General features: G+C 42.7%; 1 protein-coding gene across 2 annotated transcripts in view; it reads right to left on the minus strand.

The window, feature by feature from the left end:
- Positions 1-10,928: 10,928 nt before the first annotated feature.
- Positions 10,929-22,770, minus strand: part of LOC125170878 (alpha-2-macroglobulin-like) — a 46,030-nt gene continuing 34,188 nt past the window's right edge. The window contains exons 26-36 of one of the 2 annotated variants that reach the window (XM_047867774.1): positions 21,812-21,968; positions 21,439-21,513; positions 20,500-20,680; positions 18,713-18,936; positions 17,141-17,359; positions 16,592-16,719; positions 15,415-15,505; positions 13,993-14,061; positions 12,145-12,247; positions 11,408-11,449; positions 10,929-11,071 (exon numbers count right to left, since the gene is read on the minus strand). In XM_047867774.1, coding sequence (XP_047723730.1) covers positions 11,055-11,071; positions 11,408-11,449; positions 12,145-12,247; positions 13,993-14,061; positions 15,415-15,505; positions 16,592-16,719; positions 17,141-17,359; positions 18,713-18,936; positions 20,500-20,680; positions 21,439-21,513; positions 21,812-21,968 — 1,306 coding nt within the window. In that variant the 3' untranslated portion in view covers positions 10,929-11,054. The remainder of the gene's footprint in view (positions 11,072-11,407; positions 11,450-12,144; positions 12,248-13,992; positions 14,062-15,414; positions 15,506-16,591; positions 16,720-17,140; positions 17,360-18,712; positions 18,937-20,499; positions 20,681-21,438; positions 21,514-21,811; positions 21,969-22,770) is intronic. The other variant, XM_047867775.1, reaches the window with a different exon arrangement.

Below are 22,770 nucleotides of genomic sequence, written 5' to 3' on the forward strand. Positions count from 1 at the left end.
GACACAGAATCAGAAACAGGCTCCATGCTCTGAGCCATCAGCGCAGAGCCTGACGCGGGGCTCGAACTCACGGACCGCGAGATCGTGACCTGAGCTGAAGTCGGACGCTTAACCGACTGCGCCACCCAGACGTAGCTGTAAGTGGGATTGTTTTTCTTAATTTCTCTTTCTGATAGCTTGGTATTAGTGTATAGAAAGGCAACCAATTTCTGTGTGTTAACCTTGTGTCTTTCAACTTTACTGAATTTATTTATTAGTTCTCATAGGCTTTTTTTCCCATGGAATCTTTAGGGTTTTTATATGTAGTATCATGTCATCTGCAAATATTGACACTTTTACTTCTTCCTTACTACTTCGGATGCCTTTTATTTCTTCTTCTTGTCTGACTAGGGCCAGAGCTTACAGTACTATGTATAACAAAAGTGGCAAGAGTGGGCATACTTGTCTTGCTCCTGATCTTAGAGGAAAAGCTTTCAACTTTTCACTATTTAGTATGATGTTAGCTGTGGGTTCGTCACCTACGGCCTTTGTTATGTAGGGATATGTTCTGTTTACACCTGCTTTGCTGAAAGTTGTTATAATAAATGGATGCTGAATTTTGCCAAAATTTTTTTTTCTGCATCTTTTGAGATGATCATACAATTTTTATCCTTTGTTTTGTTCACTGATTGATTTGTGCATATTCAACCATCCATGTATATCTGGAGTAAATCCCACCTGACCATGGTAGATGATCCTTTTAATGTATTATAAAATCTGGTATGCTAATATTTTGTTGAGGATTTTTGCATTTATATTCATTAGGGATATTGGCCTGTAATTTTCTTTCTTTCTTTCTTTCTTTCTTTCTTTCTTTCTTTCTTTCTTTCTTTTTTCTTTCCTTCTTTCTTTCTTTCTTTCCTCTTTCTTTCTTTCTTTCTTTCTTCCCTTCTTTCAGTGTCTTTGTCTGATTTTGATATGAGGGTATACCTTGAGGCAAATGAAAATGGAAACACAACTTTCCAGAATCTATGAGACACAACAAAAATAGTTCTAAGAGGGAAGTTAATAGCTATAAAGGCCTACCTCAAGAAACAGGAAAAATTCCAAATAAGCAATCTACCTTTACACCTGAAGGAACTGGTAAAAGAAGAACAAACAAAGCCCAGAGTTAGTCGAAGGAAGGAAATAGTAAGATCACATAGAAAGAAATTAAATAGAGAATAAAAAAAAAAAATAGAAAAGATCAATGAAACTAAAAGCTGGTTCTTTGAAAAGATAAACAAAATTCCTAAGCCACTAGCAAGACTTATCAAGAAAAAAAAGAGAGAGGGCCCAAGGAAATAAAATCAGAAATGAAAGAGAAGTTACAGCTGACACCACAGAAATACAAAGGATTATGAGAGACTATTACAAGCAACTATATGCCAATGAATTGGAAAAGCTAAAAGATATGGATCTTTTCCCTGGAATTTGATTTCCATGGAATTCCAGCAGGAATTCGATGCTATGGATCAATTCCTAGCAATGTGCAATCTTTCAAGACTGAATCATGAAGAAACACAAAATCTTATTAGACCAGTTACAAGCAATGAAACTGAATCAGTAATTTAAAAACTCTCCAAAAAACAACGATCCAGGACCAGATGGCTTCACCGGCGAATTCTGTGAACATTTAAAGAAGCGTTAGTGCCTCTTCTTGAATATAATTCTTTTTAATTTTTTTATAAGTTTATTTATTTTGAGAGAGAGTGCATGGAAGGGGCAGAGAGAGGAAGAGAGAGAGAGAGTGAGAGAGAGAGAGAGAGAGAGAGAGAGGATCCTAAGCAGGCTCCAAGGTGCGGAGTCCTACTTCGGGCTCGAATCCACAAACCATGAAATCGTGACCTGAGCCAAGATCAAGAGCTGGTTGCTTAACTGACTGAGCCGCCCAGGTGCCCCTTGAGTATAATTCTAGTTGGTTATGAACAATAGGGCTTAGTAAAGGAAACAAACCTGGCTACGGCTAAGAATGAGATTCATCAGATACGCACCCTGTAATAAACATCTGCTCTGCTGGTGAAGGAATTAGAGGAGTTTTCCAGAGAGCTTGTGCTCCTCTCCTAAGGTGTATATTTCTGTGTTATCATTTAGTTTGAAGAATCTGAGATCAGCCAAAAAAAAAAAAAAAAGTTTTTTGTATTTAAGGAGGACTGGCTTTGAGAGCAAAATGAAGCCTGGAGACGTGGAATGTGAACTGCTTCCCTGTGTTGCAGGGGACGCTGCATTCAACAAAAACTGCCTCCTCTGAAAGACACAACAGGAGAAAGGCACGAGAAAGGGAGCTTCAGTGGGATAGGGTGTCATGGGGAGGTTTTGAAGGTGTTAGGACTGCAGACTTGACTGAATCGGGAACTGCATCATTGTGGAAATAGCTATCGGGGGCAATAGACAAAAATGGTCCAGGAATTTCCATTCTTGATAACAGGGACATAATCCCATTTTCTGGGGGAAAAAAATAAAAGCCTGTTTCTACTAGAGTGATTCAAGAAAAGTACAGGGGGGGTAGTTGTAGTTTTGCATGCTTTGGGTTTTCTTTCGATATTGGCTTCTTTTTTCCTTCATGGTATTTTCTTATACTTTCCTCCTGGTCTGAAATACTCGGGAAGTCTCCGCTAATCAGCATGATCCACACACTTCGTTTTTCAACTCAAATTTTACTTTCTTTGTTTGCTTTTCCGTGACCGCTCAGGCTATAGTTCTCTCCCCATCTCCGATTTCCTACTATAATTATTTGTGTAAGTCTCTAGGCTTTTATATAGGCTTTGCATTGTTACGTTATCATGTGAAGGAGATTTATATGTCTCTTCGCCTGTAAACCCTTCATTGTAAAACTCTTAGTACCTTGCAAAATTTTGCATGATGGGTCGGCTTATGTTGTGGGTTGTATTTGTGGTGGTTTTGTAAGGCGAGGTGGCAGGAATAAGTTATGGGTGACAGAATAAGTTGAAAGCAGGACCTATGTACCATTGTCCATCACAATCTAATTTCTTTGTTATGGATTGCATTTATTTAGGGTTCTTAGTCCTCTTTACTCACCTGCCTCGTCATAATCGTAGACTTTCACGACAGCAGGTTTCAGGTCTCTTACGGGGATGGCTTGTTGAAGTATGAAGGAAAAGCTCAAGGTCTGATCGGTAACCTGAAAAAGGAAAGCAAGAATAATCCAGAACCGGAGAGGCCTCGTTTCTCTTTCTTTAGTGTGATTCAGTATTCATCCTTTGAGGAACAAAGGATTTTTTTTATTAAAAAATTTTTTTTCTAATGTTTGTTTATTTTTGACATAGAGGTGGACGGACAGACAGACAGAGCGCAAGCAGAGGAGGGTCAGAGAGAGAGGAAGACACAGAATCCGAAGCAGGCCCCAGGCTCTGAGCTGTCAGCACAGAGCCCGACGCGGGGCTCGAACTCACAGACCGTGAGATCGTGATCTGAGCTGAAGTCGGACGCTTCACCGACTGCGCCACCCAGGCGCCCCAAGGAAGAGTTCTTAGTTGGCTGATAGCATTCGATCTCAAGCCAATTGTGCTTTCTAACAGCTCACGTGCATGAATGGTGATATGGATTTTCCAGTAGGAACCTGAGCAACTAGAGAATGGGGTTTTTGTTGAATAAAAAGTATACCAGTTTTTTTTTTAACCCATTAAAACAATTACTATTTCCTCGTAATGTCTAATACATGGCTCTGCTCATAGGGAGAGATAAATTCTTTTTACTGGCAGACTCTATCCATATTAATATTTTCTTTTTCTAAAGCGTATTTATTTATTTTGAGAGAGAGAGGAGAGGGAGAGAGAGAATCCAAGCAGGTTCTGCACTGTCGGTGAGGAGTGTGATATGGGTCTTGAACTCACGACTGTGAGATCATGACCTGAGCCGAAGTCAGATGTTTAACCGAATGAGCCACCCAGCGGCCCCCACGTTAATGTTTTCAAATATCTGAAAAACATTTTTCAAAGCGTAAACATACATGTATGAAATCAGAGTGGTGTTCTTGTGTTGCTAATGAAATAAATAACATTACTTTATAAAATGGACTATGATTAATACATCTAGACTGATCATCTTTATCTACCATTTATCTATCTATCAATCAACCAATCAACTAACCATGTATCTATCATCTAATTTTTTGTATCCGTGCATGTTAAATGAGATTGGTATCACTGATCAACTCTTGGGAATGCTTCCTATCCTTTTTTTTTATGTTTATTTTTGCGAGAGAGACCGAGAGAGAGTGTGAGCCAGCATGAGTGGGGGAGGAGCAGAAAGAGACAGATACCGAAGATCTGAAGTGAGCTCTGCTCTGACAGCAGAGAACCCAATGTGGGGCTCGAACTCATGAACCATGAGATCATTAATGCCGAACTCAGACGCTTAACCGACTGGGCCACCCAGGTGCCCCAACACTTCCTATCCTTCGTCGTAACTTTCGACAAGGCTTCTAAATGATCAGGCCTGTTTGCGGAAAAGAGTGTTTCCCTGAAGTAAATGGAAATGCTCATATTGCCATACTAGTATGAACAAATCCATGCCCACTGGCCTCCCCAAGCCCCCTTGCTCCTGACACTCCCAAGTTCCAGGGAAGCCTGCAGTGGGGAAAGAGAATTCACAACATTATCTTATGGAACAGAGAAGACGTGCTTTCTCAAAAGGCTTTCCTTCTGATTGCTCTTCCCATATCATGTACTTCCCAGGTGAAGAGACCCACCGAAAAGGACTTTCCACTTGGATGTGCTAAGCAAGGCTGCAGGGCCCTTACCTGTTCCACATAAATCAACACATTGTTGTTCCTCGCTTTCTCCTGCCAACATGGCTAGATCGTTTAAGATGAGGAAAATGAGAGAAATCCCCAATGTTAACCGAAGCCCTTCAGTGCTAAGAGACACGTAGCCCGTGGGACTGAAGTCTATTAAAAAAGCTGAGATTAAATGTCTTTAAATGAGTGTGATGATATTTGTCCAGTAGAATGGGAACATATACAGGAAATTGTGAATGCTGGTACTTAGACACAAAGGTAAATATTCCTATGACTAAGAAATAGGTATCCCTGGCTTTTGTTTAAAGGTATCCTTTAGGGGCGCCTGGGTGGCTTGGTCGGTTAAGTGCCCGACTTTGGCTCAGGTCACGATCTCACGGTCCGTGAGTTCGAGCCCCGCGTCCGGCTCTGTGCTGACCGCTCAGAGCCTGGAGCCTGTTTTGGATTCTGTGTCTCCCTCTCTCTCTGCCCCTCCCCTGTTCATTCTCTGTCTCTCTCTGTCTCAAAAATAAATAAACGTTAAAAAAAAAATAAAAAAAAAATAAATAAAGGTATCCTTTAACCAAAGGATAAAGGGAGAAGTATCCTCAAGTTGGATAGCGATTCATTTGAGATTATCTATGAAGGTATCTTTCTCTAGTCTAACATTGATCTCAGCTTTCTCTGAATTCTTGCGGTATTTAAAAACTATACCAACAATTTTGGTGCTTAATTATATCTTGCCCTTATATGTTACTCGATAGCTTCAGTTATTGTTTTTAAAAAAATTTTTTTTTTCTTTTAGTATTCTTAACTAGAATGTAGGCTCAATTGATCCCAACATCTTTCTTACAATTCTTGTATTGGAACCTAACACAACGCTAACGATACGCTTGGTCCCAGATAGATTCAGTTTCCTTAGATTAGGCCCAATGTTGCCCTGGTGCACGTTGACATGGTGAGAATGTGGTTGGAATAGCCTTATGCTAGGGAGACAGAAAATTCAAACACCTACCATCCATTTACCATATTCACTGTTGGTTTCAGGGGAATGAAATCACACACCATTTTACAGCGGCGATCGCCTTGTTGGAGGCCGCGTGGCTTCCTGTCTAGCTGTAGACCCAAGAAAGAGAAGAACCAGGCCTCCCGATGTGTTGAATCCTGCTCTCCTTTAAGGTCCACCACAAGCCTTTTGTCAAGTAGCTTTTTAAGTAGCTTTCTCTATGTAGCTTTCCTAACTGCTGCCTTGTCCTCAGTGATATTTCCATCCTTAGAAATATATAGTCAATGTATTTTTATAGACGGCATGAGTGGTTCTGAAAACTGACTATATAACAGAATCAGCTGCAGAACTCATGAAAATATAGATGCCTGGGCACAGCTCCAGAAATACCGAATTAAATCTCTGAGGGGGGAACCTGGCAATATCAATTTTTAAATAAATTTTACAAAAGAGGATAACTCGATTTTAGAATCTCTGGTATCTACTACTGCCTTGAAACGTACACATTTTAGGTTAATGATTATCTTTTTCTTATGTGCAAATGACCTTCACAACTAGACTATAGATTCCTTTAGGTAAGATACCTATCTTATTTATATTCCCCAGAGCTTCTTGAATGTATTTTTGCTTAATTAATGTAACTCACTTTTATAAAATACATTTAGCTTATTTGTCTTTTGACGATGGGCCAAATTGTGAATTATTTTTTTCTTTTCGCCTGGGAGCCATTGGATTTTCTTTTTTTTTTTTTTTTATTTAAAAAAAAATTTTTTTTTCAACGTTTATTTATTTTTGGGACAGAGAGAGACAGAGCATGAACGGGGGAGGGGCAGAGAGAGAGGGAGACACAGAATCGGAAACAGGCTCCAGGCTTTGAGCCATCAGCCCAGAGCCCGACACGGGGCTCGAACTCACGGACTGCGAGATCGTGACCTGGCTGAAGTCGGACGCTTAACCGACTGCGCCACCCAGGCGCCCCTTGGATTTTCTTTTAAAAAATTTTTTTAACGTTTATTTTTGAGACAGAGAGAGACAGAGCATGAACGGGGGAGGGTCAGAGAGACAGGGAGACACAGAATCTGAAACAGGCTCCAGGTTCTTTTTTTTTTTTTTTTTTTTTTTCAACGTTTATTTATTTTTGGGACAGAGAGAGACAGAGCATGAACAGGGGAGGGGCAGAGAGAGGGACACACAGAATCGGAAACAGGCTCCAGGCTCTGAGCCATCAGCCCAGAGCCTGATGCGGGGCTCGAACTCACGGACCGCGAGATCGTGACCTGGCTGAAGTCGGACGCTTAACCGACTGCGCCACCCAGGCGCCCCAGAAGTCGGACGCTTAACCGACTGAGCCACCCAGGCACTCCTAAATATGTTCTTTTTAAAGAGTGTTTTGACTTTAGGGTCCCTTGAAATCCCATATGAATTTTAGGATGGGTTTTCCATTTTTGCACAAAACACGATTGAAACCTCGATAGGGGTTTCGGTGAATCTGCCTATAAATTGCTTTGTCATTTAAAAAATATATTTTCGGGGCGCCTGGGTGGCGCAGTGGGTTAAGCGTCCGACTTCAGCCAGGTCACGATCTCGCGGTCCGTGAGTTCGAGCCCCGCGTCAGGCTCTGGGCTGATGGCTCAGAGCCTGGAGCCTGTTTCTGATTCTGTGTCTCCCTCTCTCTCTGCCCCTCCCCCGTTCATGCTCTGTCTCTCTCTGTCCCAAAAATAAATAAACGTTGAAAAAAAATTTTTAAATATATTTTCTTTTTTTTTTTTTTTTAATTTTTTTTTTCAACGTTTATTTATTTTTGGGACAGAGAGAGACAGAGCATGAACGGGGGAGGGGCAGAGAGAGAGGGAGACACAGAATCAGAAACAGGCTCCAGGCTCTGAGCCATCAGCCCAGAGCCTGACGCGGGGCTCGAACTCACGGACCGCGAGATCGTGACCTGGCTGAAGTCGGACGCTTAACCCACTGCGCCACCCAGGCGCCCCTAAAAATATATTTTCATTTTTAACCATAGTTTTAAATTCTTAAAGAAACAGCATTGCTTTTCCTCGGCCATTGCATGGATGCACGTACATATCGTACTCAGTGCTGAAGTATTTGGGGGAGGAGTGGAGAGTTAAAGTCTCTGTGAGCCACCTGGCTCGTCCTCCCCAGGAAGTCTCCAGCACCCTGGCTTCCTTGGGTGTCATTCACTGCCATTTTATTGATTTGTTTTGAGGTTTAATTTTTTAGTGCTTATTTTTGAGAGAGAGAACGCGAGAGCACTATCAGCACAGAGCCCAATGTGGGGTTCCAACTCGTGAACCGTGAGATCGAGACCTGAGCTGAAGTCAGATGCTCAACTGACTGGGCCACCCAGGTGCCCCCTGTTATATTTTAATTAGGTAATTATGTCACCAGGTAGACATCTGTCTCTCCTGCTGGGCTGTAGCAGGACTTCCTCCGATTTCTTCCCCTGTGCACCCTGAGTACCTAGCACAGTGTCCTGTACATCTCAGGAGCTGATGGGACAGAGGAACCTGAAAAGGTAGGGGGAACATGCGGGACCTGACAAGCCAGAAAGAACCATTGGACTAATGTAATGGGAAGCCGCCAAAGGGCTTTAGACAAAGAAGAGTTACAACCAAATGTGAATTTTCCGGGCGCCTGGGTGGCTCAGTTGGGTGAGCGTCTGACTCTTGGTTTCAGCTCAGGTCATGATCTCACCATTCGTGAATTTGAGCCCCACCTCGAGCCCTGTGCTGTCAGGGTGGAGCCTGTTTGGGATTCTCTCTCCCTCTCTCTGCCTCTCCCCTGCTTGGGCTCTCTCTCTCTCAAAATAAACACACTTAAAAATATGTGAATTTTCTGAAGAAGACTTTGGCTGCAATTTGGTGAGTGGTTTGGAGACACGAATGCTCTGGAGGGCACAGCAGCTCTTAAGGGAGGTGAAGGCAGCCTAGGCGAGGTTGAAGGCCATGAGGATGGGAGGGAGGCTGTGAACCTTTTATAGGAGGGAACCTGCACAATTAGAGTTTGGAACGGGATCATTTCGGATCCCGACCCATCAGCTGCTCAGTGCTGGCTGGGTGTCAGAGTCCTACAGCGCAAGGCCCAGGGGATCCTGGGAGGAGTTGGCCCACAGCCCCCAAGCCTCAGACCTATTGCCCTCCTCCCCCTGCCCTGTTGGCAGAACAAATGTAAGGGCATTAACCCAATTACCTGCATTTTCCAATATATTTTTAAAGTCTCAGCTTTCTGTCAACACTACTCAGGAAATTGGAGAAAACGATTGGATTCCTAATTGTAATTTGTAAAGCAAGTAATTTCAGATTTGCTTTTTTTTTTTTTTTTTTTTTTGAGAGAGGGCGTGAGTAGAGGACGGGCAGGGCAGAGGGAGAGGGAGAGAGAGAATCTTAAGCAGACTCCACACTCAGTGCAGAGCTTAACATGGGGCTCCATCTCACCGCCATGAGATCATGACCTGATCCGAAATCAAGAGTTGGTCGCTTAACTGACTGAGCTGCTACCCAGGCACCTCTCAGCTTTGCTTTCTTGTGGTTAACTGCTCTCCGGGTGTATTGTTACCCTTACTCAGAAACGACCTTGAGCGTCTCCAGTTTTGCATAGATTTCCCTTGAAGAAGTCATGGGATTATTGACAGCCTTTAAAAGATCGTTTCAATAAAGAGCTACCATTTAGGTTTTGAACGTTTTTGTGTGTCGAGAACGAGATTAAGCACACTGCTCGCAGCTGTCTCGTGAGGTAGTCGCTGTTTCTCGGCCCGTTTCGCAGATGAACCGGAAGTGACTGCTGGTTCCGGTCGGCACCGCGGTGCCCAGTGAGGTCCGTTATGTGGAGGACCTTTGGCTTTTCATCCTCACACACGCTTGTGGAGGCTGATAATATTCTCCTTTTATACAGATCAGAAAACTGAGTTGTGAGAGGCAGTAAGTGCTGGGTAAGATTACATAGGTGCTAAATGCCAGAGTTGGATGTTGAGACCATCCCGCTTTCCACATCTTTGGAAACACATGCTTTTCCCACCATTCCACGCTGAAAATTATATAAAATATGGAAGGGAGGTGATTCTCCAAAGAGGGAAACCCTGGCCACTTCACCGTTAGGATAATCATGTCTTCCCTGTGTTTTTGGAAGGAATTTAGATTGGTCCTGGGTATCGAATTTGTGCTGAATACATTTTGTGCTCCCTCAGCCCTGTGAGGTTTTCGGTGAGGGGCCTCCGCAGTGATATTGCAGCTTTGCAAGTGGTTTGGAATTCATGTAGGGTCGAGAGGGGGAGGCTGGAATGTATGGAGTTCAGTGATAGCTTTTTTCTTTTACTTTTGCCCAGTCCAGAGTTAGAGCTCAGAATGCTTGAACTTCAAAGTCCTTTAAAGCTCTTAGCTGATACCATCCAAGCTTCTGTCAAACCAACCCAAATGAAGATGAGGACTCCTAGGATTATTCTAGAGATCTCTACAAGCTCTTGAAGTTTCTGCTCCACTAGCCACACAATAAATGATTTCAATACTTCCCACAAAGACAATGTAGAGATTGGATATTGTGGGGATGCTGATTTCTGCCTCTGAATTGCTTCTTGAGTTTACACCTACGCTTTGATCCTGGCTCAAAGTTCTGGGGGGAAAAATGCTCCAATACAACACTCCTATTTGGGCTGCTGAGTTCTATAGATTTTTTATTTTAGAAGGACTCGTTTCTGATGTGTCACCCCTTCAACTTTTTTCAATCTGACATCCTTTATTGAAACTGACCACTTGTATCAATCAATGGCAGATTTGGTTCTGAGGCCACGTGATCCCAGTTCAGGTGAAGTTCTAACTAGTTATACTGCCTCCCAGTGTAACTTATCCAACATTGTATTTCATTATTTCCCTTTAACGTGGGAAGTCTTTTCTAGTCGAGACAGTCTTATTCTCTCCTAAAATGCACTCTGGCTTTTTCTTAGGGTATTCCTGTAACCAAACACCCTTCCCACTCTCCTAGTACATAATCCTTCTCCTGAAGCCCCAAGTGAAACCTACTCAGACCAATACCCGGTAACATTTTTAATTTTCTGAAGTCCCTCAACCCTTGATTGCTATCAATGTTTAATCTTAAGATCCTACTGGGAATTATATGGAAAGGTTATAAATGTTTATTGAATGAATGAGGAACCAGTGATAAAGATTGGCCAGAAAAAAAGGTTTATTCCTCAAATCTTCAGACATACAAAAATTCTTTTCTTCCACAGAGACCTGAGTCTGTGGAACAGATATTCCAGCAAAGCAGTTTTCACTGAAGTGGTCTTCAAGCATTTCCATGATCTGTGAGAGTGGAAAGAAGAGAAAATCAAGAGGGACATGGGTCTCCTGAGCAATGAATATTCTGTCTTTTAGATCTGGGTAGCACGGTGCCTAAGTAAACCTGATTAATATAGTGGGAAGTGAGATTTATTACTTATAATTATTCAAAAAGTAACCCTATGGACTCTTTAAAGTTTGGCCATCAGTGACCTTTTCCCAACAAATGAAGTTTTCAGTAATAAGTTGAACTATGAGCAAGAGGGTATCTATGAAAACCATTTAGCCAGAATTTCATGTGATGGGAGGGACAAGCCAAAGGGGGTGTGACTGCATTTGGAAAGCGTGTGCATTGCTTACCTTTGCTGCAAGGGGCACTGTACTCAGCAATTGCAAACTCATCTGAATGAAAACAAAAACCATTAGGTGAAGTGAGAGGGATAGCAAACACCTGGGGGAGACAGGTCCCTTAGAAAATCTTTCCTTATGGGAAGACTTGGGTCAGAAACTTCCGCATCATCCATTTGATGCGTTGCTTGCGGTCTTCTGTTGCCAACTCTTCAAATACAGTGTGTTGTGTTTCTCTTTACCCTACGCTTCTGAAGGACAGTTCACATGTTATACTTCTTTAAATCTCATGGTGTCTTATCGTTGACTTATCTGAAGAAAAGGGAGCTAAATGTCCTACAGGTGGTTTGTATTAGTAATTGACATATTTATACAACTGGGAGTTTCTACAACGTACGTATAGAAGACAGAGAAGAATCAGACTTGATGGAGACAAAATGAAGTAAATAAGAAGAGTTAGTGTTATAAGGGGCCCCAATACAGTTCTCAAATCGAAATTTCTGTGATCGGAAATTGAATTTCTAGGGGCGCATGGGTGGCTCAGTCACTTGAGTGACCAACTCTTGATATTGGCTCAGGTCACGATCTCACGGTCGTGGGATCGAGCCCCGCCTCGGGCTCTGCACTGAGCGTGGAGTCTGCTTGGGTTCTCCCCCTTTCTCTCCCTCTGCCCCTCTCCCTGGTTTTCTTGCTCTCTCTAAAAGTTAAAAAAAAAAATTAATTTCTATGTGGAAGTTGTTCACACTTACCTGTCTCATAGTAATCGTAGACTTTCACTATGGCTGGCTTCAGATCTCTCACTGGGATATCTTGCAGAACCATGAAGGACAAGCTCAGTGTCTCATTGGTCACCTAGAAAGCAAAAGGGAAGTAAAAGTTTTCTTCTGTCTTCTTCGAAGGAGTTTATTCATCTACTTTCTTGGGGGAAAAGAACCTTTTTTTTTTTTTTTTTTTTTTAATCAACTAACAGCGTCCTTAAATTGCAGAAAGTTCCCAGAGTGAATGAAAAATTCCAAAATTTGCCTTCAATAATCCGATCAATTCATATAGTCCTATAAATAAATGCTAGTCCATGGGCTCTGTTTATAAGGGGTGAATGATATATGATTTTATTGATTGAATGGCCATGTCCATTTTTACATATCCAGAGATTTGGTATAGTTTCACTTCCCTATCTTGTAGAAATACTGTGTCAACTCAAAAAGGAATATAAAAAATTGATCATTACAGCCTTGTTAAAATTTCATACAACTTATAAACTATAACATCCACTAATATATGAATGCATAAATTATGTTAGATTACACACCTATAAAGTGAGATTAGTTTATGGGTGGACTGATCTTATCATTTTTTGGTACATCCTTGCTGAGATGGACAGTATTTTCCCCTTTTATATTGTCGATGTGCTGTTGATATAGTAATTGAGGTGTCCATTATATAATTGATATATTTGAGATATAATATATAATTGATATAGCAGCATCAACATAAGAATTGATGTTGAGGGGCGCCTGGGTGGCGCAGTCGGTTAAGCGTCCGACTTCAGCCAGGTCACGATCTCGCGGTCCGTGGGTTCGAGCCCTGCATCGGGCTCTGGGCTGATGGCTCAGAGCCTGGAGCCTGTTTCCGATTCTGTGTCTCCCTCTCTCTCTGCCCCTCCCCCGTTCATGCTGTGTCTCTCTCTGTCCCAAAAATAAATAAACGTTGAAAAAAAAAATTAAAAAAAAAAAAATTGATGTTGATATAATTATGTAAAGAAGAAACCATTGGGTTTACCACTGGGTTTCTTCCTTACATTATTCAATATTTTCAAAATAGATTATGGACATAAAAAACACATTGTATTGAGAATTTCTTGCTTATGAAGCCTAGAAATATTCATATCCCAATATTATAATAAGCCATTTCTTCCCATTGTCTCACATGAAATGTGAATAAAGGAGAGGAGAATGTTTACTGGAATTAGTATTAGAACGCTCATTTAAAAAAAATGTTTAATTATTTTGAGAGAGACAGCACAAGCAGGGGAGGGGCAGAGAGAGTGAATCCCTCTGCTCAGCACAGAACCTGACACGGCGCTCGAACTCATGGACTGTGAGATCATGACCTGACTCAAAATCAAGAGCTGGACACTTAGCCCACCCAGGCACCCCTAGAATGCTCAAAGTTTTGCCATGAGGTGATGTCTCCAAAATGTCTTCATTCACTTCCTTTAGAATAGGATTATTATAACTCCTTTAGAAGGAGGATTATCGGGGTGCCTGGGTGGCTCAGTCAGTTAAGCGTCCGACTTCGGCTCAGTTATTCGCTTTAAATGAATGACAATATGGGGCGCCTGGGTGGCTCAGTCGGTCGAGTATCCGACTTTGGCTCAGGTCATGATCTCGCGGTCTGGAGTTCGGGCCCCGCGTCGGGCTCTGTGCTGACAGCTCGGAGCCCGGAGCCTGTTTCCGATTCTGTATCTCCCTCTCTCTCTGCCCCTCCCCCACTCACACTCTGTCTCTCTCTCCTTCAAAAATAAATAAACATTAAAAAAAATTTTAGAAGAAGTATTATCTATATTGTTTTCACAACTAGAGTGGCAGGGCTCTCACCTTATCCAGATAAATCAAAACATGGTTGTTGCTGACTTCTGTTCGGCTCACGTGGTTAGATCTTTCAAGCTGGAGAAAAGTAATACACCACAAATGTTAATAAACAGATGAAGCCTCTGGGGAAACCAGAGAAAAGGAGAATTTGGACTACCAAATTAAGCCTGAGGGTAAAGCTGCTTCGAATCATTTTTGTAAGTAAAGATGATAATGTTTTTATTTTTATTTTTTTTAAATTTTTTTAACGTTTATTTATTTTGGGGACAGAGAGAGACAGAGCATGAACGGGGGAGGGGCAGAGAGAGAGGGAGACACAGAATCGGAAACAGGCTCCAGGCTCTGAGCCATCAGCCCAGAGCCCGACGCGGGGCTCGAACTCACGGACAGCGAGATCGTGACCTGAGCTGAAGTCGGACGCTTAACCGACTGAGCCACCCAGGCGCCCCGATGATAATGTTTTTAAAGTAAAAATGAAAGGCAGCATTTAATAGTAGTATGGCACATGCCTATGTGTAAAGTTGATATATCTGCAGAAATGTGAAATAAATGTCCTAAACTTGAGAATTTTCCGTATTTCAATGTTCAAGTTACATTCTATTCCTTCATGAAAGAGGTTTCCTTTTTTAACTGTTTGTTTTTTTTTTTAATTTTTTGCCTGCTCTAATTTATAGCAATCTCATTTTCCTCTGAACTTCTGTAATACTTCTAGTTTGTGCCTGTCGGTTATTTTTCATAGATTTTTTTCCACTGGTGCATAAGCTTTATCTTAAGAGTCTAAGCTCCAGGAATCTGCTGATATTCTTCTAGTACGTTGTGGCTTCTAGAAGAGAGCTGTTTGCGAAATGAGACACACAGTCCCTCCGGGGGTCATCAAAGCAGTGGATGAAAAGTCTGCTGCATCTGGCAAGGTCACCATGTCTGCCCGGAAGGCTCAGGGGACTAAATGAGTATTATCCCTAATACCTGCCACCCTAGTCTTAATCAGTGGTGGAAGGATGGTCTCAGCACTGTTTGTCTCCGTTGGCCACTTGAGTTTAAAAGTAAGACTGGTTAATGATAATAATGCCTCGTAAAACCTTCAGAAGGAAGGGAGAATGTTTTGTGGACCATTCGTTTGTGTGTGTGGGTGTTTTAAGTTATTAGCTTTTTAAAATAAATACTTTTGAATGGGAACCACGTGATCAAAAACCTGTTCACAGAATTTTGAGACGCATGAAAACAGAGTTCCATGAGGAAAAAAGAAAAAAAAAAAAAAACACCACACGTCAAAAAACCCATATACAAGCAGGCTAAATTGTATTTCTGATTTGGAGAAAGTACTAGCCTTTGGTAGAAGTTGACTTAAAATATTTTAAGATTTTCTTAGCCTGGAGATACATAAAACATCAAATAAACTAGAGCCTCCTGGACGTATAATAGACCTACCATTTTCACTGTTGGTTTCAGGGGAATGAAGCCAGATAGCATCTTCACATCAGTAATCACCATGTTGGTGGTGGGACGGCTCCCAGTGTAACTGAAGATTTGGGGGAGAAAGGAAATTAGGGCTTTCCGTGTTATTAAATATCCTTTTCCCCCATGTCCACAGTAAGCCATCCATCACAGCCCTCAATAGTACATGAAAGCCTTCCTAAATATCCCACCCAAGTGATAGGGAGCTTGTTAAAGCCACAGAGACCGGGCTTTACCCTAGACCTGATGAATCAGGATTTTACGTGTGCGGACTCGAGGTTCTGGAGTTTAAGGAAGCTCTCTGTGAGTGACGCATAGCTGGGCCTGCGACCGCTAACCTCTGCGTGTTATTTGTTACGTATACTTTTAACTTTTGTCCTGAACGGTATCCCCAGCCAGGGTAGAACATTCCTGTGGGCAGAAACGTTTTTTGGTAAGCCCTGGAGCTATTTGAATGTTGCTGTGCATGTATGCAAATCGATTATTTTGTGTGTAATCTGAGGTTTACTTATTGTCGGTAGGAATTCTAACTACAGACTCACTATGTCCTTCTATTCAGACATTTTGGCAATCGGAGAGAGCAAGAACGATACAGAATTTCATTACAACAGGATGAATTCACTTACATTTAGAATTAAATCAGGAATTCGGGTCAGAGGCAAGGGTGAATGTTCTCTTTTTTTAGTTCTTATTGAGGGGACCTAACTTTTCAATAATGAGGTTTCACAATCACAGATCCTGGAGGCAGGGGAGGCACAACGCATATACCCCATCATGAAGCGATTCTGAATCGGCATGAGGACGCGTTGCTTTTTACAACAAATGTAGTGCAAACATTTATTGCCACCCCACTCAGCTTAATGGGAGTTCCGGTAAGAAGACTGGTTCTTTTTTTTTTAACGTTTATTTATTTTTAGACCGAGAGAGACAGAGGATGAACGGGGGAGGGTCAGAGAGAGGGAGACACAGAATCCGAAACAGGCTCCAGGCTCTGAGTGGTCAGCACAGAGCCCGACGGGGGGCTCGAACTCACGGATCGCGAGATCATGACCTGAGCCGAAGTCGGCTGCCTAACCGACTGAGCCACCCAGGTGCCCCTAGAAGACTGGTTCTTATACCCAGAATTAGACGGCCCAGTCACAGGTCTTACCTGACATTCAGTGAGATCTGGAAGCTGGTGTGGGCTTTGGGTCCATCACAGGTTTGGGGCACAGTCTGTACATCCAAAGCAAACGGGGACTCTTCCTTTTCTGGCACAATATTGTATTTCAAGGATGTCTGTGGAACATCAAAGACAAAAATCTGTGTTCCCTCTGGTCACCAGAACTCCTCCAAGCTTCCTCAACTCGTTCTCTGGGTTGCCCTATCATTTGCTGAGTTAGGAATTAAAAAAAAATTTTTTTTTAACGTTTTATTTATTTGAGAGAGAGAGAGAGAGAGAGAGAGAGAGAGAGACAGAGCATGATGGGGGAGGGGCAGAGAGAGAGGGAGACACAGAATCTGAAGCAGGCTCCGGGCTCCGAGCTGTCAGCACAGAGCCCGACGCGAGGCTCGAACTCGTAGACCGTGAGATCGTGACCTGAGCCGAAGTCGGAAGCTCAACCCCACTGAGCCACCCAGGCGCCCCATTGAGTTAGGAATTTTGTAGTGAGGACTGTTCCGGTGGGCCCTCTGACCCCATGTGCCCCAAGAGTCTCACCTGGAGGTAGACACATCCTTCTCCTGTCACTGTCATGGTGTATTCTCCAGGCACCTTTGGCAATGAAGTCCGTTGTAGTAACAGGCGGTTGTTGCTGTCCACTTGGAATTTTTCGAAAACCGTCCCTGAGTATTGGATGGTCACCTGTGCAGGCTTCCCAGTTCCGGTGAAAGTGGCTTCCCCATACTTGGACAAGGCATGGAGAGCCACCACTGTGTCCTAGAAAAGACGAGTGAGAGAACCCGTGTAGGCTCAGTAGCTTTTTGAGGGCCCAAAGGCATGTTGACAAGATGGGCCTTGACATCCTCTTTCTGCCTTCCCTCACTACTTAAATAATGGAGTTCTAATTTCCAGATTGATTAGAATCCTTAGATAGATAACAGAACCATGACATCCACATATCTGCCTCGGACTGGGTGCTTTAGAGGCTTCTTTTATTTCTCAGAAAATTGATCTTTTCCTATGGATGAATGTTTGTGGGATATGGGCTGTGGAAAGTATATGTGAACGGGAATCATTCATTGGCATTAGCTATTTGTCTAAGATGTCTTACTTGATAATTGTGGTTATGTCTGCCATCGCTCAACCAAAGATCAGTCTGCGTCTCACCCCAAATTAAACTCGGCTCTGTTGCTGAGTTCAGTGCCCTGAGAAAACCCAAGGTCCTTTGCAGCCGTGATCAGGGGCATGCTTAATTATAATTATCTTCTTGATTTATCGGCATTTTTTGGCTCTCCCTTTTTTTTTTTTTTTTTTACCACAAGTCTGGATTCCTCCCACCCTTGCATGCCATCTTCTCAATTCTCAAATCTTCTCAGCATTGAACCTGAATGACATTCTTTAAACAATAGATTTAAGAAAGAGTAACTGTTGTCATAAAAGTATTCCGTGTTTTCCCCATTCATATGGAAAAATAAGCCTAAATTCTCCGAAAATAACACTTCCTGCTGTGTACCTATCGACGGATTTTTTTTTAGATAGTCTTACGATGTTGGCAATCATAAAGCAAGTTCTTCATGCTGCTGGTGAACAAATATTTGTATAGCAAAGGGTGAATAGTGGAAGCATAAAATGTGTCAGCTTCAAATATTTGTATAGCAAAGGGTGAATAGTGGAAGCATAAAATGTGTCAGCTTCAAAATAAGCCGGTTAAAGGGGACCTTTGAATGCAGAGATTTGCAAGGAGAGCTTTTTTGGGTTTTGAGTGGCGCTCCTGAGAACTGTTTGAAACTGTTCAAACTGTTTGAAACTGTTTCCAACTGTTGTTTGAAAGGGACTCTTAGAACTTCCAGAAGATTCCTGAAGGTAGGTTTTTAAAAGCCATTCTGCTGTGGCCATTGCACATAGGGTCTCACTTCTTTAGGGAGGTAGAGTTTTTATTGGCAGGAGGGGACTGTGATGATAACACTTTGACTTTGAGTTTTCCTTATTTCTCGCTCTCCCTGAATACTCGTCATATTTTCCTCATTTCGAGTTATCCGCATCCTCATTTTCCCCTCTTGCATGTGTTTATATCTTGTTCAGAACTTTTGTTCCCTGAAGGCGAAGCAAAAGTTTCTGGCAGACACAGACCTGGGTGGACGAGAAGCCCCCGTGGGCATTCTGTTGCTTTAGGATCCAGCTCACAATGCCCGTGGCCAAAGTCAGGTCCTCGGAGGTCGGGCTGGGCTGGGCCATGAGGTGAGCGAGGAGCACATAGGACGTCATCTCCACCTCAGCTGAGGGAGCCTGGGGCTGATAAAGATGCCCCACTGGTGCCTTGGGTTTCTGAGGTCGCTCCCAGTGGACGGAATTGTCTGGAGATGAGAAAAAGAGATTTGTGAGTAACCACATATTCATATCTAATTTAAGCCAGAGCTTAAGTGAAGGGTGCCTTCCAATTATATTCCTTTGGACCTTATCTAGATGCTTTTCCTTCTGCGTAAACCTGAACGTGGTTTGTTTCAGCCAGCCTAAGGCGGAAAATGTGGCTGAGTCGTAGGCCCACAGCCAACGAAGTTGACAAACGGTGGCTATGGTTGGGTCGTTGGGGAGAAATTGCAGAGCAAGTTCGCTCCCTGAGTGTGGGGGTTGCTTGTTTCTGATGTTATCCAGACCTTATCTGGGCTTTGTGAAATTTTCTATAAATTTTCCTATTGAGATTTCTTGTGAGGATCGCAGATGACATGAGATAACGGAGTTCGCACTCATTAGGGTGCGAACAGTACCCTAACAACAGTACGAAATAACGGTAATCCTTAAGGTAACCAAAGGCTGACCAGGGTGTGACCTAATGGGAACCGATTTAAACTGCTGCGGGAAGTAAATTACGCTGCGGAGTAAATCGCAATTTGGGAACATCCAGCAAAGGGGAAGATGTGTTTCGCCTACGAATCAGCGATTCACTTCTCGAAGTAGAACCTCCAGGAACTCACACCCACGCACAAGGAGACAGACACATAAGTGAGTATTCCCTGCAGCACGGTTTGCAATAGCAACAAATAAGAAACAACACCTATGACGAGAGACTCTTTAATATAAGTTATGAGTTACCTATATTTTGCGCTATATTATGCGGCGGCGAAAATAATGAATTAGAGCTCTAGGCCCTCAGTAGGGATCTCCTGTTAGCACAATGTGGAACTTAAAAAACAAAAGGCAGACAGACAGACAAGAAAACAAGATGCAGAAATACTCAAAAGTGTGATACTGTTGATTAAAGGATGAAGAACACATCAAAATTCTGAATATTGTTTAGGAATATAGGTGGAGTAAAAATAAAGCTATCCAGAGAAATGGTAATGACAAATTCAGGGTAATGGTCACCTTTGGGGGTGAGAGGGGCACACAGAATTTTTCCTGCATTGGTAATTTTGTATTTCTTAAGCTGGGAGGGAAGTGTAAAGTGGTTTGCTGATTATCCTTTATGCCTTTTTGTATATCTGAAACCTTCCCGATACATTTTAAGAATAAACAATTAACGGCACTGTTAAGGCAGAAAGGTAGAATATATTTTATTGGATAAAATATTACCATTTGCATTTTATTTTCTATTTTTTCGACCTGAGCGGGGGAGGGGGCAGAGTAAATACTATTATTACCCCCATCTTACTGCTGAAGGAACTGAAACATAGACGAGTTAAGCGACTTGCCCAAGGTCACACTGTTAAACTGTTCTGGAGCCAGTCTCCAGAGGCTGAGCTTCTCACGACTACAGCGCACCTGCCTCTTATCTTTTGGTGTGTGACTTGCTTAAGAAGTTCCAGATTTTATGGTGATAGAGACAAAAGAAGAGAGGGGAAAGTGATCACAGGAGGTAGGTGGGGGGGGGGGGGCTGAGGTATGGTTCTTGATACAGAGAAGGCAGGATGTTTGCTCACCTTCCTTCACAGCTTCCTCATTAAGTAAGTGGAGTATCTCCTTGGTCCTGTCCTGGTTGCCTACCAGGGCAAAAGCATAGGCCAACAGTGCCTTGGTGTAGACGTGCTTCTCATGGGGTCCTTCCTTTGCTGAATTCCAGGCTGACTCCAAGCAGAACAGGGCATTGCGCACAACAGTGTGCTGAGGGGGGAAAACAAGGAGGGAACCGAGCTATGTGAACAGGGACACTGGCTTTCCCAGGTAAACGCGGATCATTTTCCAAATGCATGTGTCCGTCTGTTCTCGTTCTTTTCCTTCCTTCCTTCTTTCTTTTTTTTTTTTTAACGTTTATTTATTTTGAGAGCACTCGGGAGGGTGAGAGAGGGGCAGAGAGAGAGGGAGACACAGAGAATCCCAAGCAGGCTCCATGCTGTCGGTGCAGAGCCCGACTTGGGGCTCGATGTCGTGAACCGCGAGATCATGACCTGAGCTGAAATCAAGAGTGAGGCGCTTAACCTACTGAGCCACCCAGGCGCCCCCATCTGTTGTCATTTTTATGGAGAGAGAGAATAGTATTTTAATACTATTATTAATACTATTATATATATAATGCTATTTATACTATTATTAATACTATTATTAATACTATTTTAATACTAATAATGCAATGTTATTATTACATTCGTAAGGCAGGAGCACAGTCCATATTTTTAGAACTCATTTTGTATGTACATATGGCTAGAGTGGGAGGTCTGAGGGGAGAAATAGCTTAGGGGGCATCCCTGGGATAGTGTATATCTTTCTTAACAGATGGACCACATTTCCTATTGATCCGAGAAGCATTGGCATGGCATAGAAGGAAAGCTGACACCTGGCTTTTAGTAAGGTGATATTTCTGACAGCAGGACAGCAGTTTGTGTCCAAACTATGCCTCAGCAGGGGAATGAGGTGGTACCTACAGTGGCGGGGAGAGGAATCTCCAGAAGGGCAATGGTGATGTAGGCAGAAAGGGTCACTTCGTCTTCCACTCCACCCTGTAAGTGTGGGGGGGGGGGGGGTAGAGAGAGAGACTTGATTAATTGAACTTCTGAGAATGCTCTTAATCAGCTCCTGGGTGTCATGGAATGTATCCTTACTCGTCTGCATCCCCAGGGGGCAAATTAGCACAAGCAACCTATGTTCCATCCCCTGTTTCTTGGCACTATCTGGGATCTATCTATCAATCTATCAATCAATCAATCTATCTATTATTTGTCTTTCCTAAGGAATTCCTATATTATCCTTGTAGACATCAGAATGGACAGATAAAAGCTAACTCCACGAACACCTCACCTTAATGGCATTGTTGAGCAGAGACCCAGAGCTCCTGAAACAGCCATTGTCCTTCTGCTTTTGGGAGAGCCAGGTGAGGGCTTGGGTGATGTGTGCTTCATCAATGAAGATGTAGGCTCGAGCCTGGGCAAAAGTCTTCAGTACAAAGGCGGTAAGCCTGAGCAGGAGGGAGGCGATGGTGATGTTTATGTTGTGACAATAGTTTTATAACTGTGTCACGGTGACAGGCTTCATCGGACACCATTCACATTGATGTGAGTCACCTGACCGGTATTCACGTGTATTTAGAACTCCCATCTCCTTTAGACTGCTTGACTAATCTGCTAAATCTGGTAATTTCGTTGCTGACTCATTTTCTCTTTGCTACAGCGAGTAACGTTCTAATGTTCTCCTAATGTTACTTATCTTTACTTATTTGAGTAAGGTTTTCCATCTTTCTTCTCTTTAGAGACTTCCTTCTGTAGATGGCAGAATCTTCTATGGAAAATTGTGGTAACTTCTAACTGCTTTGCTTTGCCTTAGGGATTTTAAAACAATGTTTCGTGTCACTGGGTCCCCCTCATTTCGTTCTCCCTATGAGTGAATTTATTCTCAGTCAAGATGAGTATGATCTAAAAAGCTACCACAAGTGGAAGTTAACGTGGTTTATCTAAAAGTTATGTGATACGTTCACTGGCCATATTATTTAAAAACTCATGGTTATGGGAGCGATTTTAGAAAAAAATAGCCATTTAAAAATAGTTATCATATTGTTATTTTTTTTTTAATTTTAAATGTTTATTAATTTTTTGAAGGAGAGAGAGACAGAGCGTGAGTGGGGGAGGGGCAGAGAGAGAGAGAGACGGAGACACAGAATCCGAAGCAGGCTCCAGACTCCCAGCTGTCAGCACAGAGCCTGACGTGGGGCTCGAGCTCATGGACTGTGAGATCATGACTGAGCAGAAGTCGGATGCTTAACT

The sequence above is a fragment of the Prionailurus viverrinus genome, chromosome B4 (assembly GCF_022837055.1).
Source record: "Prionailurus viverrinus isolate Anna chromosome B4, UM_Priviv_1.0, whole genome shotgun sequence".
In the NCBI taxonomy this organism is placed as follows: Eukaryota; Metazoa; Chordata; class Mammalia; order Carnivora; family Felidae; genus Prionailurus; species Prionailurus viverrinus.